The 18,369-nt window shown below is 55.2% G+C and overlaps 1 protein-coding gene across 3 annotated transcripts in view; it reads left to right on the forward strand.

Moving 5' to 3' along the window:
• The window catches only part of ptk2ba (protein tyrosine kinase 2 beta, a), a 505,509-nt gene that overhangs the window by 152,345 nt on the left and 334,795 nt on the right, over positions 1-18,369 (forward strand). For all 3 annotated transcript variants that reach the window (XM_072515254.1, XM_072515246.1, XM_072515261.1), the window contains exon 2: positions 2,421-2,650. In XM_072515254.1, coding sequence (XP_072371355.1) covers positions 2,462-2,650 — 189 coding nt within the window. In that variant the 5' untranslated portion in view covers positions 2,421-2,461. The remainder of the gene's footprint in view (positions 1-2,420; positions 2,651-18,369) is intronic.

Genomic DNA, 18,369 nt, shown 5'->3' on the forward strand with positions numbered 1-18,369 from the left:
GATGGGAAATGTTCAGAATGGAGTACAGTCACAAGTGGAGTACCACAAGGATCTGTTCCGGGGCCGTTGCTGTTTGTCATTTTTATCAATGACCTAGAGGAAGGCGCAGAAGGGTGGGTGAGTAAATTTGCAGACGATACTAAAGTCGGTGGTGTTGTTGATAGTGTGGAAGGAAGTAGCAGATTTCAGAGGGATATAGATAAGCTGCAGTGCTGGGCTGAGAGGTGGCAAATGGAGTTTAATGTAGAGAAGTGTGAGGTGATTCACTTTGGAAGGAAAAACAGGAATGTGGAATATTTGGCTAATGGAAAAGTTCTTGAAAGTGTGGATGAGCAGAGGGATCTAGGTGTCCATGTACATTGATCCCTGAAAGTTGCCACCCAGGTTGATAGGGTGGTGAAGAAGGCCTATGGAGTGTTGGCCTTTATTGGTAGAGGGATTGAGTTCCGGAGTCAGGAGGTCATGTTGCAGCTGTACAGAACTCTGGTACGGCTGCATTTGGAGTATTGCGTACAGTTCTGGTCACCGCATTATAGGAAGGACGTGGAGGCTTTGGAACGGGTGCAGAGGAGATTTACCAGGATGTTGCCTGGTATGGAGGGAAAATCTTATGAGGAAAGGCTGATGGACTTGAGGTTGTTTTCGTTAGAGAGAAGAAGGTTAAGAGGAGACTTAATAGAGGCATACAAAATGATCAGAGGGTTAGATAAGGTGGACAGTGAGAGCCTTCTCCCGCGGATGGAAATGGCTGGCACGAGGGGACATAGCTTTAAACTGAGGGATAATAGATATAGGACAGAGGTCAGAGGTAGGTTCTTTATGCAAAGAGTAGTGAGGCCGTGGAATGCCCTACCTGCTACAGTAGTGAACTCACCAACATTGAGGGCATTTAAAAGTTTATTGGATAAACATATGGATGATAATGGTATAGTGTAGGTTAGATGGCTTTTGTTTCGGTGCAACATCGTGGGCCGAAGGGCCTGTACTGCGCTGTATTGTTCTATGTTCTATGTTCTATACTCTCACTCTCTGAAGATACTCTCTCTGAAGATATTTCCCTCTCTGAATGTATTCTCTCTCTGAAGATACTCTCACTCTCTGAAGATACTCTCTCTGAAGATACTCTCTCTGAAGATACTCTCTTTCTGAAGATACTCTCTCTCTCTGAAGATAATCTCTCTGAAGATTCTCTCTCTGAAGATACTCTCTCTCTGAAGATACTCTCACTCTCTGAAGATACTCTCTCTGAAGATATTTCCCTCTCTGAAGGTATTCTCTCTCTGAAGATACTCTCTCTGAAGGTACTCTATCCTGGCCCCTAGTCGCCACATTCCGGCGCCTGTTCGGGGAGGCTGGTACGGGAATTGAACCGTGCTGCTGGCCGGCCTTGGCCTGCTTTCAAAGCCAGCTCTTTAGCCCAGTATGCTAAACCAGCCCCATCATAATTGACCCAGCATTGTATCATAATAGCAATCTTTATTGTCGCAAGTAGGTTTATATTTACACTGCAATGAAGTTACTGTGAAAAGCCCCCAGTCGCCACATTCCGGCGCCTGCTCGGGTACACTGAGGGAGAATTCACAGTGTCCAATAAGTTGTTTCTCCGCCTGTGGGCGCTCCTCTCTTGTTTCGTATGTTTCTTATGTAGTTAGCCAGGCCATTCAGGATGAAAGCAGGGAGCAGCTCCTCGCACAGTGGGACTCTGGAACTCTCTCCCTCACATGGCTGTGGCTGCTTCGGGGTCAGGGAGGGGGGAATTGAAACTTTCAGAACTGAGGTGAATCAATTTGGATTATGTCAGGTTATTGGGGGATATGGAGATGGGGTGCGAGGGGGAGGGGGAGGGGGGGGGTCAACCATGAGCTGATTGAATGATGGCTCCGACTCAAAGGTGGCACGGAGGCGCAGTGGTTAGCACTGCTGCCTCACAGCACCAGGGGCCCGGGTTCAATTTCTGCCCAGGATGACTTGTCTGTGCGGAGTCTGCACGTTCTCCCCGTGTCTGCGTGGGTTTCTTCCGGGTGCTCCGGTTCCCTCCCACAGTCCAAAGATATGCAGGTTAGGTGATTGGCGATGATCAATTAACCCTTGGCATCCAGGGACGTGCAGGTTAGGTTACAGGCTGAGTGGGCCTCGGGAGAGTGGCTCTTTCAGAATGTGGGTGAAAGAGCCTCTCTACCTATGGGCCGAATGGCTTCCTTCTGCACTGTAGGAATTCTACAATTCTACGTGAATGGCCTCCTCCTGTTCCTTAATTCCAACCACAAGAAGGAAAAAAAATAAGACTCGCTCGCAGCTCTCTGCAAACATGGCAGTTCCAAGATGCTGAGTGAAGCACATTCCGTGTTTGCTGATTGAAGTATTCCGTTTCCAGAATCAGCTCTTTCTAACGGATAACAATGTTTTCTTATTCCCCCCAGGTCAGTGATGGTGCCTTCCCAGGAAACGTGAAGTTTTTAAAATGACAGATCATCAAAACCCTTTGGAAAACTGGGTTGATGCCACGACGCAGGCTCTGTGCATTAACCCCGAGAACGCCAAGGAGGGCCAGGCGATGAAGATCCTCAAAGTCTGTTTTTGCAGCACCACCAGCATCAACCTCAGCAAGAACTTCAAGTTAGTCAAGTGCGACCACTCAACAGAAATCAGGGTGAGACTCAGCGATCGATTCTCCGACACACATTTACCGACACGTCACCACATGTCCACCTGTGGGTCAGTCCGCAGTAAAGTGGCCCAGTGTATAAAATAATCATTGCCCGATCGGGTATCGAGTTTAAGAGGAATTTGGTGACACAGGGAATGGTGAGAATGTGGAACGAGCTGTCGGAGGGAATGGTTGGAGCAGGTGGGGCAAGGGAGGCATGCTGTATCTGAGGGAGAGGTGGGTGGGGATGGGGGTGGCGAGTGTAAGGCAGGGAGAGGGGGGGCACGAGTGGGAGGTTGACGTGGAGTTACCCCCACCCCCCCACCCCCGCCAGTACAGACCCGCTGACCCAAATGGCCTTTCCTGTGCCTGGGTTTCGGAGCAATTTTGGCACCAGTTCCTCCTCAGCGACTATGGTGGCCAATCACAGAGAAGTTAAACACATGCAGCTCACCCTCCGCACTTAGTAATTTCAGAAACATGTCAAATTCTTCCCTTGCATTTTATAAAACAAATAGTTGTTTGGCATTTCAAAATTGAGCTCTGCTAGGGGCTGATAAATCGCTGGCTTTGAAAGCAGACCAAGGCAGGCCAGCAGCACGGTTCAATTCCCGTACCGGCCTCCCCGAACAGGCGCCGGAATGTGGCGACTAGGGGCTTTTCACAGTAATGTCATTTAAAGCCTATTTGTGACAATAAGCGATTTTCATTTCATTTCATGCTGAAAAAAGCTATCAAAGTTTATTGTCTGCAATAAATACCACGGTAAAGTTAACAGCAAGTTACACTGCAATTTCAGATTATGAAATGAAAATCGCTTATTGTCACAAGTAGGCTTCAAATTAAGTTACTGTGAAAAGCCCCTAGTCGCCACATTCGGGGAGGCTGGTACGGGAATCGATTAGCCTTTCTGCGTGACTCATTTACCCGTGCTCAAAACCACATAATTTGTGGAGACAGATGGAGCATGTCCACACATTGCACATTTTAAGCGAAACAAAAGCTTGGGTACAGCCATTACCTGATTCAATGCCATGCCAATGCCTTGACCAATTACAATCAACCTACCTGGCTGGAACTTGAGCACAAACGTGGCAGTTAACTGTTCCCTGCAGAATTCTCCACAGTAAGAAGTCTCACATCACCAGTGTAATTCAAACAGGTGTGCTCGGAATCACTAGCTTTTGGAGCGAAGATCCTTAATCACACTCTGACCCGTCACACATCCGCCCCATCACTGACCCTCCCCATCACTAACCCTCCCGATCACTGAGCCTCCCCCATCACTGACCCCCCCCTCACTGACCCTCCCGATCACTGACCCTCCCCATCACTGACCCCCCCTCACTGACCCTCCCGATCACTGACCCTCCCCCTCACTGACCCTCCCCATCACTGACCCTCCCGATCACTGACCCTCCCCCTCACTGACACTCCCCATCACTGACCCTCCTCATCACTGACCCACCCTCACTGACCCCCCCCTTCACTGACCCTCCCCCATCACTGACCCCCCCTCACTGACCCCCCTTCACTGACCCCCCCTCACTGATCCTCCCCATCACTGACCCCCACTCACTGACCCCCTCACTGATCCCCCCTCACTGACCCCCCTCACTGACCCTCCCCATCACTGACCCCCCTCACTGACCCTCCCGATCACTGACCCTCCCCCTCACTGACCCTCCCCTTCATTGACCCCCCTCACTGACCCTCCCCCTCACTGACCCTCCCCCTCATTGACCCCCCCTCACTGACCCTCCCCCCTCACTGACCCTCCCCCTCACTGACCCCCCCTCACTGACCCCCCTCACTGACCCTCCCCCTCACTGACCCCCCTCACTGACCCTCCCCCTCACTGACCCTCCCCCTCACTGACCCTCCCCCATCACTGACTCTCCCCATCACTGACACCCCCTCACTGACCCTCCCCCTCACTGACCCTCCCCCTCACTGACCCTCCCCCTCACTGACCCCCCTCACTGACCCTCCCCCTCACTGACCCCCCATCACTGACCCTCCCCATCACTGACCCTCCCCATCACTGACCCTCCCCCTCACTGACCCTCCCCATCACTGAACCTCCCACCATCACTGACACTCCCCATGACTGACCCTCCCCTTCACTGACCCTCCCCATCACTGACCCTCCCCATCACTGACCCCCCCTCACTGACCCCCCTCACTGACCCTCCCCATCACTGACCCTCCCCTTCACTGATCCCCCCTCACTGACCCTCCCCATCACTGACCCTCCCCATCACTGACCCTCCCCCTCACTGACCCTCCCCATCACTGACCCTCCCCCCATCACTGACCCCGACCCTTCACTGACCCTCCGCCATCACTGACCCTCCCCACACTGACCCTCCCCATCACTGACCCTCTCCCGTACTGACCCTCCCCATCACTGACCCTCCCCATCACTGACCCTCCCCATCACTGACCCTCCCCATCACTGACCCTCCCCCATCACTGACCCTCCCCATCACTGACCCACCCCATCACTGACCCTCCCCATCACTGACCCTCCCCATCACTGACCCTCCCCCCTCACTGACCCCCCCTCACTGACCCTCCCTCATCACTGACCCTCCCCCATCACTGACCCTCCCCATCACTGACCTTCCTGCATCACTGACCCTCCCCCTCACTGACCCTCCCTATCACTGACCCTCCCCTCTCACTGACCCTTCCCATCACTGACCCTCCCCCCTCACTGACCCTCCCCCCTCACTGACCCTCCCCATCACTGACCCTCCCCATCACTGACCCTTCCCATCACTGACCCTCCCATCACTGACCCACCCCATCACTGACCCACCCCATCACTGACCCTCCCCATCACTGACCCTCCCCTCTCACTGACCCTTCCCATCACTGACCCTCCCCCCTCACTGACCCTCCCCATCACTGACCCTTCCCATCACTGACCCTTCCCATCACTGACCCTCCCCATCACTGACCCTCCCCATCACTGACCCTCCCCATCACTGACCCTCCCCCATCACTGACCCTCCCCATCACTGACCCACCCCATCACTGACCCTCCCCATCACTGACCCTCCCCATCACTGACCCTCCCCCTCACTGACCCCCCCTCACTGACCCTCCCCCATCACTGACCCTCCCCCATCACTGACCCTCCCCATCACTGACCTTCCTGCATCACTGACCCTCCCCCCTCACTGACCCTCCCCATCACTGACCCTCCCCTCTCACTGACCCTTCCCATCACTGACCCTCCCCCTCACTGACCCTCCCCGCTCACTGACCCTCCCCATCACTGACCCTCCCCCTCACTGACCCTCCCCATCACTGACCCACCCCCTCACTGACCCTCCCCATCACTGACCCTCCCCATCACTGACCCTCCCCCATCACTGACCCTCCCCATCACTGACCCTCCCCATCACTGACCCTCCCCATCACTGACCCTCCCCATCACTGACCCTCCCCTTCACTGACCCGCTCCATCACTGACCCTCTCCATCACTGACCCTCCCCATCACTGACCCTCCCCCTCACTGACCCTCCCCCTCACTGACCCTCCCCCTCACTGACCCTCCCCCTCACTGACCCTCCCCCTCACTGACCCTTCCCATCACTGACCCTCCCCCCTCACTGACCCTCCCCATCACTGACCCTTCCCATCACTGACCATTCCCATCACTGACCCTCCCCATCACTGACCCTCCCCATCACTGACCCTCCCCATCACTGACCCTCCCCCATCACTGACCCTCCCCATCACTGACCCACCCCATCACTGACCCTCCCCATCACTGACCCTCCCCATCACTGACCCTCCCCCCTCACTGACCCCCCCTCACTGACTCTCCCCCATCACTGACCCTCCCCCATCACAGACCCTCCCCATCACTGACCTTCCTGCATCACTGACCCTCCCCCCTCACTGACCCTCCCCATCACTGACCCTCCCCTCTCACTGACCCTTCCCATCACTGACCCTCCCCCTCACTGACCCTCCCCCCTCACTGACCCTCCCCATCACTGACCCTCCCCCTCACTGACCCTCCCCATCACTGACCCTCCCCCTCACTGACCCTCCCCATCACTGACCCTCCCCCCTCACTGACCCTCCCCCCTCACTGACCCTCCCCCATCACTGACCCTCCCCTCTCACTGACCCTCCCCTCACTGACCCTCCCCCTCACTGACCCTCCCCCTCACTGACCCTCCCCCTCACTGACCCCCCCTCACTGACCCTCCCCCTCACTGACCCTCCCCCTCACTGACCCTCCCTCACTGACCCCCCCTCACTGACCCTCCCCCTCACTGACCCTCCCCCTCACTGACCCTCCCCCATCACTGACCCTCCCCTCTCACTGACCCTTCCCATCACTGACCCTCCCCCCTCACTGACCCTTCCCATCACTGACCCTCCCCCTCACTGACCCTCCCCCATCACTGACCTTCCCCCCTCACTGACCCTCCCCCATCACTGACCCTCCCCCCTCACTGACCCTCCCCATCACTGACCCTCCCCCTCACTGACCCTCCCCATCACTGACCCTCCCCCTCACTGACCCTCCCCATCACTGACCCTCCCCCCTCACTGACCCTCCCCCTCACTGACCCCCCCATCACTGACCCTCCCCATCACTGACCCTCCCCCTCACTGACCATCCCCCATCACTGACCCTCCCCCCTCACTGACCCTCCCCATCACTGACCCTCCCCCTCACTGACCCTCCCCATCACTGACCCTCCCCCTCACTGACCCTCCCCATCACTGACCCTCCCCCCTCACTGACCCTCCCCCCTCACTGACCCTCCCCCATCACTGACCCTCCCCTCTCACTGACCCTCCCCTCACTGACCCTCCCCCTCACTGACCCTCCCCCTCACTGACCCTCCCCCTCACTGACCCCCCCTCACTGACCCTCCCCCTCACTGACCCTCCCCCTCACTGACCCTCCCTCACTGACCCCCCCTCACTGACCCTCCCCCTCACTGACCCTCCCCTCTCACTGACCCTTCCCATCACTGACCCTCCCCCCTCACTGACCCTTCCCATCACTGACCCTCCCCCTCACTGACCCTCCCCCCTCACTGACCCTCCCCCCTCACTGACCCTCCCCCTCACTGACCCTCCCCCTCACTGACTCCCCCCTCACTGACCTTCCTGCAATAGGCTATCGGGTGTTGTAAACTGCTCTGATTTTTTATGAATTTAAATGAATGTCTTATCTTTCCGTCCAAGTTTATCCATCATTATCATTCACCCCATTCATTCTCTGCATCTGGGGATTTAAGTCCTGCTCCCGTTGCGCTGACATGGTCCTTCTCAGCCTTCCTCATGCAGTTTATGTGACTGTTAATGGAGCCAAGGGTCTTGATGGACTATTCCCGAGTTTTGACTGGAGCCACGCTCAGACCAAACTATGTGGTCACTGTCTGGTATCATTGGCAAGGCTGACGTTTTGTGACCTGGTCTTGGTGCCATGGTCTTTCAAACAGTATCCAAACCACCTCGGGACTAGCTGGCCAATCATCTCACAATGCGACAGTTCCACCGCTCCCGATTTCAGCTTCTCAAAGTGCCTCGGTGAGATTTGTCTCGAAGGTTGGCCAAGGTCCCTGTGTCTTAGCAAGTTACGCCCGGCTCCCTGAATGGGACGACAATGGCGGTGTGACCAAGTGCTACTGAAGAAGACTGCGACTCTGGACAGCAAAATGAACATTTGTGCGGCCACACTTCTGCTTTCCTCCCACGGTTTGGTGAAGAAAACAATCAGTTTCCTGTTGAGATGGAGGACGTTGAAAGTTTTGGTTCATGTTCCTGCTGAAAGTGTGAACTTTGAGCGAGATCTGCGCACGCCCCTTTGTGGATGAGAACTGCAAAGTATATTGAGTGTATCTGAGAGCCCACAGTAACAGTTCCAATCTACTGCCGAGCTACCAACTGTCAGTTCAGCCCTTTAGCCCCAGGAGCGAAATCGAATTCCTTCTTGAAATTACACAACGTTTTGTCCTCAACTGCTTTCTGTGGGAGTGAATTCCACAGATTCACCGCTCACTGGGTGAAGAAAATTCCCCTCACCTCAGTCCTAAAAGGTTTACCCCTTATCCTCAAACTATGGCCTTTAGTTCCCGTACCGGCCTCCCCGAACAGGCACTGGAATGTGGCGACTAGGGGCTTTTCACAGTAACTTCATTGAAGCCTACTTGTGACAATAAACAATTATTATTATTATTAGTTCTGGACTCCCCCACCATCGGGAACATTCTTTCTGAATCTACCCTGTCTAATCCTGTTAGAATTTTGTAAGTTTCTGAGAGATTGCCTCTCACTCTTCTAAACTCCAATGAATATAATCCGAACCCACTTAGTCTCTCCTCATAGGACAGTCCCACCATCCAGGATTCAGCCTGGTAAACCTTCGCTGCTCTCCCTCCACAGCAAGAACATCCTTCCTCAGATACTGCCCACAATACTCCAGGTGTGGCCTCACCAATTCCCCATACAATTGTAGTAAAACATCTCTATTCCTATAGTCAAATCCTCTCACTATGAAGTCCAGCCTACCATTTGCCGTCTTTCCTGCCTGTTATTCCTGCGCCCTTACTTTCAGCGACTGACGCACGAGGACACCAAGGTCTCGCTGAGTATCCACCTCTCTCAATTTACACCCACTCAAATCATAATTCCCTTCTGATTTTTGCGACTGTTACGGATAACCTCACATTTATCCACATTATCCTGCTTCAGCCATGTATATGCCCACTCACTCAGCCTGTCCAAATCCCCTTGCTGCATCTCTGTATCCTCCTCACAGCTCACCCCACAGCCAATTTTATATCATCTGCAAATTTGGAGATAGGGGGCGGGATTCTCCACCCCCACGCCGAAGTGGCCGTGCCGTCGTGAACGCCGTCGAGGTTCACGACGGCGCGGAACTGCCCCGGTCCCGACCGATTCAGGCCCTGACAATGGGCCAGTATCGGGGCCGTGTCATCTACCCGCGCCAGGCCTTGTCGCCCGCGTAAAAGCGGCACCGCATAGATTACACGGCCGGCGCCGCATAACGGACGTCACCCGCGCATGCGTGGTTGCCCTCCTCTCTAAGTGCTCCCCCCAAGAAGATGGGGGACGGATCTTGCGGGGCCGCGGAAGGAAGGAGGTCCTCCTTCAGAGAGGACGGCCCGACGATCGGTGGGCACCGATCGCGGGCCACCCCACATTCCAGGTGAAGCCCGGTGCAGGATCCCCCCTCGCCCCCCCCCCCCCCCCACAGGCCGCCCCCCCCAGCGTTCACGCACCGCCCACAACTGCAGCGACCCGGTGTGGACGGCGCCGGGGGGAACCCGCCGTTTCGGCCTGGCCGCTCGGCCCATCCGGGCCTCAGAATAGCGGGGGTGCCGGAGTCAGGCATCAATTCACTCGTGATGTTGTTGTGTTTGACACCACACTGCTGGGTCCGCCAGTCAGGTTGGTGCTGTCCTGCTCTTTGCCAGAGTTGGGTTAGGGACACCGCTGTGCCATGGTACGCAGGCAGCGTCCTCTCACAGACACTAACAACACCGGGGAGTGTAGGGGTACAGGGAGTGCAGGGGTCTTCTGCTTCTGGTGCCCGACACCATTGTCCGCAATGACCCGCTGTGCCAGGGTACTCCGAGACAGCCTCCACTCTCAGAGACTCACCTGCACTGCGGCTGGGGTTGCGAATGCTGGAGGCTGAACTGGAGAATGAGGCGGAGGTCCAGGAATCTCAGGGTGCTGCTGAGGCTCAGTATGAGCGCACTGATGCCATGGAGGAGGGAAAATGTGGGGGATGTGGCCATTGGGGCGGCGCGGTAGCACAGTGGTTAGAACTGCTGCCTCACAGCGCCAGGGTCCCGCTGGGTCACTGTCTGTGCGGAGTCTGCACGTCCTCCCCGTGTCTGCGTGGGTTTCCTCCGGGTGCTCCGGTTTCCTCCCACAGTCCAAAGATGTGCGGGTGAGGTGAATTGGCCGTGCTAAATTGCCACTCAGTGTCCAAAAGGTTAGGAGGGGTTACTGGGTTACGGGGATATGGTGGGGCATGGGCTTAAGTAGGGTGCTCTTTATGAGGGCTGGTGCAGACTCAATGGGCCGAATGGCCTCCTTCTGCTCTGTAAATTCTATGATTCTATGATAATTTCATAGCTGACAGGTTCCAGGAGGAGTGAACTGAAGTGAGGGAACTATCGCGTCCAGCCCTCAGGAAAGTCACACCGAGGTCTAGCAGCAACAATAGAATTGTCTTAATCTAAAGGAACTAGGGGCGGGATTCTCCCCTACCCGGTGGGGCGGGGGGTCCCGGTGTCGAGGAGTGGCGTGAACCACTCTGGTGCGGGCCGCCCGGAAGGTGCGGAATCCCAACCGGCGCCAAAGGGGCTCCGCCGGCCGAGTTGGCGCATGCGCGGGAGCACCAGCGCGTGCTGGCGTTATTCCAGCGCAGGCGCAGGGGGGGGGGGTTCGTCTCCGCACCGGCCATGGCGGAGTCCACAGCAGCCGGTGCGGAGGGAAAGAGCGTCCCTCAAGGCACAGGCCCGCCCGCGGATCGGTGGGCCCCGATCGCGGGCCAGGCCACCATGGGGGCACCCCCCGGGGCCAGATCCCCCCGTGCCCCCCCGAGGACCCCGGAGGCCGCCCGCAGAGCCACCTCCCGCCGGTAAGTACCAGGTCCAATTCACGTCGTCGTCCCCCCCCCGCGATTCTCCGACCCGGCGGGGGGTCGGAGAATCCTGCCCCAGGTTCCTGATACCACAGCCTAAACCCAGGAACAAGACCAGCCTGTATCATCAGTGCCGCGCAACCTCGTTCCTCGCAGCCTCGTTACAGACGGGTGTTGCGGTCGGCTGTTCCAGCCGTGTGATTGCGTGTTGGTGCAAACATTAAATCATTGGCAGCGTGGAGCAGGAGAGACGGAGAATCGCTTTGCAAAGCTCGGACTCTTGTGGGGTGCAAGATGAGTGTTTGATTCCAGTCAAGCAGTGAGCAGTTCTCTGCAGGAAAGATAGCCTCTGATAAATAGTCAAGTGGTCAGTGAACACAAATCCTCCTCCAGGGAGTTCCTCAATCTGAAGGAAGTTACTGACTTGCCATTTATTTCAGGATGAGCTGAGTGTTCATTCTGGGGGATGTGAGTTAATTGGTTGTGACGTAGATCAGGCTGTTCCTTTATGTGGAGATTGCGATCAAATGTTTTTGAGAAGCACAAGGTACACAGACCGTTTTAAACATTATTTGTTATATATTCTGAGGCTCTTGGGAGTTAACCGTATGTATCAATGGTTATTAAACACACAGCTGTTTCTAATAGTTTACGCCACACACTTGCAAATACATTGTGGATTACATTACACAAGGGCTTTTCTCAAGGAAATTACATTGTGAATAAGAATGTAACATCGATTTTAATACATACGACGTGCACGTGATTGGATGTTTGTTCCCACAGACCAGCTACTGTACACTCACTGACCCCCTGCTGTACACTCACTGACCACCTGCTGTATACTCACTGACCACCTGCTGTACACTCACTGACCACCTGCTGTACATGCACTGACCCCCTGCTGTACACTCACTGACCACCTGCTGTACACGCACTGACCCCCTGCTGTACACTCACTGACCACCTGCTGTATACTCACTGACCACCTGCTGTACACTCACTGACCACCTGCTGTACACGCACTGACCCCCTGCTGTACACTCACTGACCACCTGCTGTATACTCACTGACCACCTGCTGTACACTCACTGACCACCTGCTGTACACTCACTGACCACCTGCTGTACACTCACTGACCCCCTGCTGTACACTCACTGACCCCCTGCTGTACACTCACTGACCACCTGCTGTATACTCACTGACCACCTGCTGTATACTCACTGACCACCTGCTGTATACTCACTGACCACCTGCTGTATACTCACTGACCCCCTGCTGTACATTCACTGACCACCTGCTGTACACTCACTGACCCCCTGCTGTCCACTCACTGACCCCCTGCTGTACACTCACTGACCACCTGCTGTACACTCACTGACCACCTGCTGTACACTCACTGACCACCTGCTGTACACTCACTGATCACCTGCTGTATACTCACTGACCCCCTGCTGTACACTCACTGATCACCTGCTGTACACTCACTGACCACCTGCTGTACACTCACTGACCACCTGCTGTACACTCACTGATCACCTGCTGTACACTCACTGACCACCTGCTGTATACTCACTGACCCCCTGCTGTACACTCACTGACCACCTGCTGTACACTCACTGACCACCTGCTGTACACTCACTGACAACCTGCTGTATACTCACTGACCACCTGCTGTACACTCACTGACCACCTGCTGTATACTCACTGACCCCATGCTGTATACTCACTGACCCCCTGCTGTACACTCACTGACCACCTGCTGTACACTCACTGACCCCATGCTGTATACTCACTGACCACCTGCTGTACACTCACTGACCACCTGCTGTATACTCACTGACCCCATGCTGTATACTCACTGACCCCCTGCTGTACACTCACTGACCACCTGCTGTACACTCACTGACCCCCTGCTGTACACTCACTGACCACCTGCTGTACACTCACTGACCACCTGCTGTATACTCACTGACCACCTGCTGTACACTCACTGACCACCTGCTGTATACTCACTGACCCCATGCTGTATACTCACTGACCCCCTGCTGTACACTCACTGACCACCTGCTGTACACTCACTGACCACCTGCTGTATACTCACTGACCCCCTGCTGTACACTCACTGACCCCCTGCTGTATACTCACTGACACCCTGCTGTACACTCACTGACCACCTGCTGTACACTCACTGACCACCTGCTGTATACTCACTGACCCCCTGCTGTACACTCACTGACCCCCTGCTGTACACTCACTGACCACCTGCTGTACACTCACTGACCACCTGCTGTATACTCACTGACCCCCTGCTGTACACTCACTGACCCCCTGCTGTATACTCACTGACCCCCTGCTGTACACTCACTGACCACCTGCTGTACACTCACTGACCACCTGCTGTATACTCACTGACCCCCTGCTGTATACTCACTGACCCCCTGCTGTACACTCACTGACCACCTGCTGTATACTCACTGACCCCATGCTGTATACTCACTGACCCCCTGCTGTACACTCACTGACCACCTGCTGTACACTCACTGACCCCATGCTGTATACTCACTGACCACCTGCTGTACACTCACTGACCACCTGCTGTATACTCACTGACCCCATGCTGTATACTCACTGACCCCCTGCTGTACACTCACTGACCACCTGCTGTACACTCACTGACCCCCTGCTGTACACTCACTGACCACCTGCTGTACACTCACTGACCACCTGCTGTATACTCACTGACCACCTGCTGTACACTCACTGACCACCTGCTGTATACTCACTGACCCCATGCTGTATACTCACTGACCCCCTGCTGTACACTCACTGACCACCTGCTGTACACTCACTGACCACCTGCTGTATACTCACTGACCCCCTGCTGTACACTCACTGACCCCCTGCTGTATACTCACTGACACCCTGCTGTACACTCACTGACCACCTGCTGTACACTCACTGACCACCTGCTGTATACTCACTGACCCCCTGCTGTACACTCACTGACCCCCTGCTGTACACTCACTGACCACCTGCTGTACACTCACTGACCACCTGCTGTACACTCACTGACCACCTGCTGTATACTCACTGACCCCCTGCTGTACACTCACTGACCCCCTGCTGCATACTCACTGACACCCTGCTGTACACTCACTGACCACCTGCTGTACACTCACTGACCACCTGCTGTATACTCACTGACCCCCTGCTGTACACTCACTGACCCCCTGCTGTACACTCACTGACCACCTGCTGTACACTCACTGACCACCTGCTGTATACTCACTGACCCCCTGCTGTACACTCACTGACCCCCTGCTGTATACTCACTGACCCCCTGCTGTACACTCACTGACCACCTGCTGTACACTCACTGACCACCTGCTGTATACTCACTGACCCCCTGCTGTATACTCACTGACCCCCTGCTGTACACTCACTGACCACCTGCTGTATACTCACTGACCCCATGCTGTATACTCACTGACCCCCTGCTGTACACTCACTGACCACCTGCTGTACACTCACTGACCCCATGCTGTATACTCACTGACCACCTGCTGTACACTCACTGACCACCTGCTGTATACTCACTGACCCCATGCTGTATACTCACTGACCCCCTGCTGTACACTCACTGACCACCTGCTGTACACTCACTGACCCCCTGCTGTACACTCACTGACCACCTGCTGTACACTCACTGACCACCTGCTGTATACTCACTGACCACCTGCTGTACACTCACTGACCACCTGCTGTATACTCACTGACCCCATGCTGTATACTCACTGACCCCCTGCTGTACACTCACTGACCACCTGCTGTACACTCACTGACCACCTGCTGTATACTCACTGACCCCCTGCTGTACACTCACTGACCCCCTGCTGTATACTCACTGACACCCTGCTGTACACTCACTGACCACCTGCTGTACACTCACTGACCACCTGCTGTATACTCACTGACCCCCTGCTGTACACTCACTGACCCCCTGCTGTACACTCACTGACCACCTGCTGTACACTCACTGACCACCTGCTGTACACTCACTGACCACCTGCTGTATACTCACTGACCCCCTGCTGTACACTCACTGACCCCCTGCTGTACACTCACTGACCCCCTGCTGTACACTCACTGACCACCTGCTGTATACTCACTGACCACCTGCTGTACACTCACTGACCACCTGCTGTATACTCACTGACCCCCTGCTGTACACTCACTGACCCCCTGCTGTATACTCACTGACCCCCTGCTGTACACTCACTGACCACCTGCTGTACACTCACTGACCACCTGCTGTATACTCACTGACCCCCTGCTGTACACTCACTGACAACCTGCTGTATACTCACTGACCACCTGCTGTATACTCACTGACCACCTGCTGTATACTCACTGACCCCCTGCTGTATACTCACTGACCCCCTGCTGTACACTCACTGACCACCTGCTGTACACTCACTGACCACCTGCTGTACACTCACTGACCACCTGCTGTACACTCACTGACCACCTGCTGTACACTCACTGACCACCTGCTGTATACTCACTGACCCCCTGCTGTACACTCACTGACCCCCTGCTGTATACTCACTGACCACCTGCTGTACACTCACTGACCCCCTGCTGTACACTCACTGACCACCTGCTGTACACTCACTGACCACCTGCTGTATACTCACTGACCACCTGCTGTATACTCACTGACTCCCTGCTGTACACTCACTGACCACCTGCTGTACACTCACTGACCCCCTGCTGTATACTCACTGACCACCTGCTGTACACTCACTGACCACCTGCTGTATACTCACTGACCACCTGCTGTACACTCACTGACCACCTGCTGTACACTCACTGACCACCTGCTGTATACTCACTGACCCCCTGCTGTATACTCACTGACCCCCTGCTGTATACTCACTGACCCCCTGCTGTACACTCACTGACCACCTGCTGTACACTCACTGACCACCTGCTGAATACTCACTGACCACCTGCTGTACACTCACTGACCACCTGCTGTACACTCACTGACCCCCTGCTGTACACTCACTGACCACCTGCTGTACACTCACTGACCCCCTGCTGTACACTCACTGACCACCTGCTGTATACTCACTGACCCCCTGCTGTATACTCACTGACCCCCTGCTGTACACTCACTGACCACCTGCTGTACACTCACTGACCACCTGCTGTATACTCACTGACCACCTGCTGTACACTCACTGACCACCTGCTGTACACTCACTGACCACCTGCTGTACACTCACTGACCACCTGCTGTACACTCACTGACCACCTGCTGTACACTCACTGACCCCCTGCTGTACACTCACTGACCACCTGCTGTACACTCACTGACCCCCTGCTGTACACTCACTGACCACCTGCTGTACACTCACTGCCCACCTGCTGTACACTCACTGACCCCCTGCTGTATACCCACTGACCAACTGCTGTATACTCACTGACCACCTGCTGTACACTCACTGACCCCCTGCTGTACACTCACTGACCACCTGCTGTACACTCACTGACCACCTGCTGTATACTCACTGACCACCTGCTGTACACTCACTGACCACCTGCTGTATACTCACTGACCCCATGCTGTATACTCACTGACCCCCTGCTGTACACTCACTGACCACCTGCTGTACACTCACTGACCCCCTGCTGTACACTCACTGACCACCTGCTGTACACTCACTGACCACCTGCTGTATACTCACTGACCACCTGCTGTACACTCACTGACCACCTGCTGTATACTCACTGACCCCATGCTGTATACTCACTGACCCCCTGCTGTACACTCACTGACCACCTGCTGTACACTCACTGACCACCTGCTGTATACTCACTGACCCCCTGCTGTACACTCACTGACCCCCTGCTGTATACTCACTGACACCCTGCTGTACACTCACTGACCACCTGCTGTACACTCACTGACCACCTGCTGTATACTCACTGACCCCCTGCTGTGCACTCACTGACCCCCTGCTGTACACTCACTGACCACCTGCTGTACACTCACTGACCACCTGCTGTATACTCACTGACCCCCTGCTGTACACTCACTGACCCCCTGCTGTATACTCACTGACCCCCTGCTGTACACTCACTGACCACCTGCTGTACACTCACTGACCACCTGCTGTATACTCACTGACCCCCTGCTGTACACTCACTGACAACCTGCTGTATACTCACTGACCACCTGCTGTATACTCACTGACCACCTGCTGTATACTCACTGACCCCCTGCTGTATACTCACTGACCCCCTGCTGTACACTCACTGACCACCTGCTGTACACTCACTGACCACCTGCTGTACACTCACTGACCACCTGCTGTACACTCACTGACCACCTGCTGTACACTCACTGACCACCTGCTGTATACTCACTGACCCCCTGCTGTACACTCACTGACCCCCTGCTGTATACTCACTGACCACCTGCTGTACACTCACTGACCCCCTGCTGTACACTCACTGACCACCTGCTGTACACTCACTGACCACCTGCTGTATACTCACTGACCACCTGCTGTATACTCACTGACTCCCTGCTGTACACTCACTGACCACCTGCTGTACACTCACTGACCCCCTGCTGTATACTCACTGACCACCTGCTGTACACTCACTGACCACCTGCTGTATACTCACTGACCACCTGCTGTACACTCACTGACCACCTGCTGTACACTCACTGACCACCTGCTGTATACTCACTGACCCCCTGCTGTATACTCACTGACCCCCTGCTGTATACTCACTGACCCCCTGCTGTACACTCACTGACCACCTGCTGTACACTCACTGACCACCTGCTGTATACTCACTGACCACCTGCTGTACACTCACTGACCACCTGCTGTACACTCACTGACCCCCTGCTGTACACTCACTGACCACCTGCTGTACACTCACTGACCCCCTGCTGTACACTCACTGACCACCTGCTGTATACTCACTGACCCCCTGCTGTATACTCACTGACCCCCTGCTGTACACTCACTGACC

The sequence above is a fragment of the Scyliorhinus torazame genome, chromosome 1 (genome assembly GCF_047496885.1).
Source record: "Scyliorhinus torazame isolate Kashiwa2021f chromosome 1, sScyTor2.1, whole genome shotgun sequence".
Lineage (NCBI taxonomy): Eukaryota > Metazoa > Chordata > Chondrichthyes > Carcharhiniformes > Scyliorhinidae > Scyliorhinus > Scyliorhinus torazame.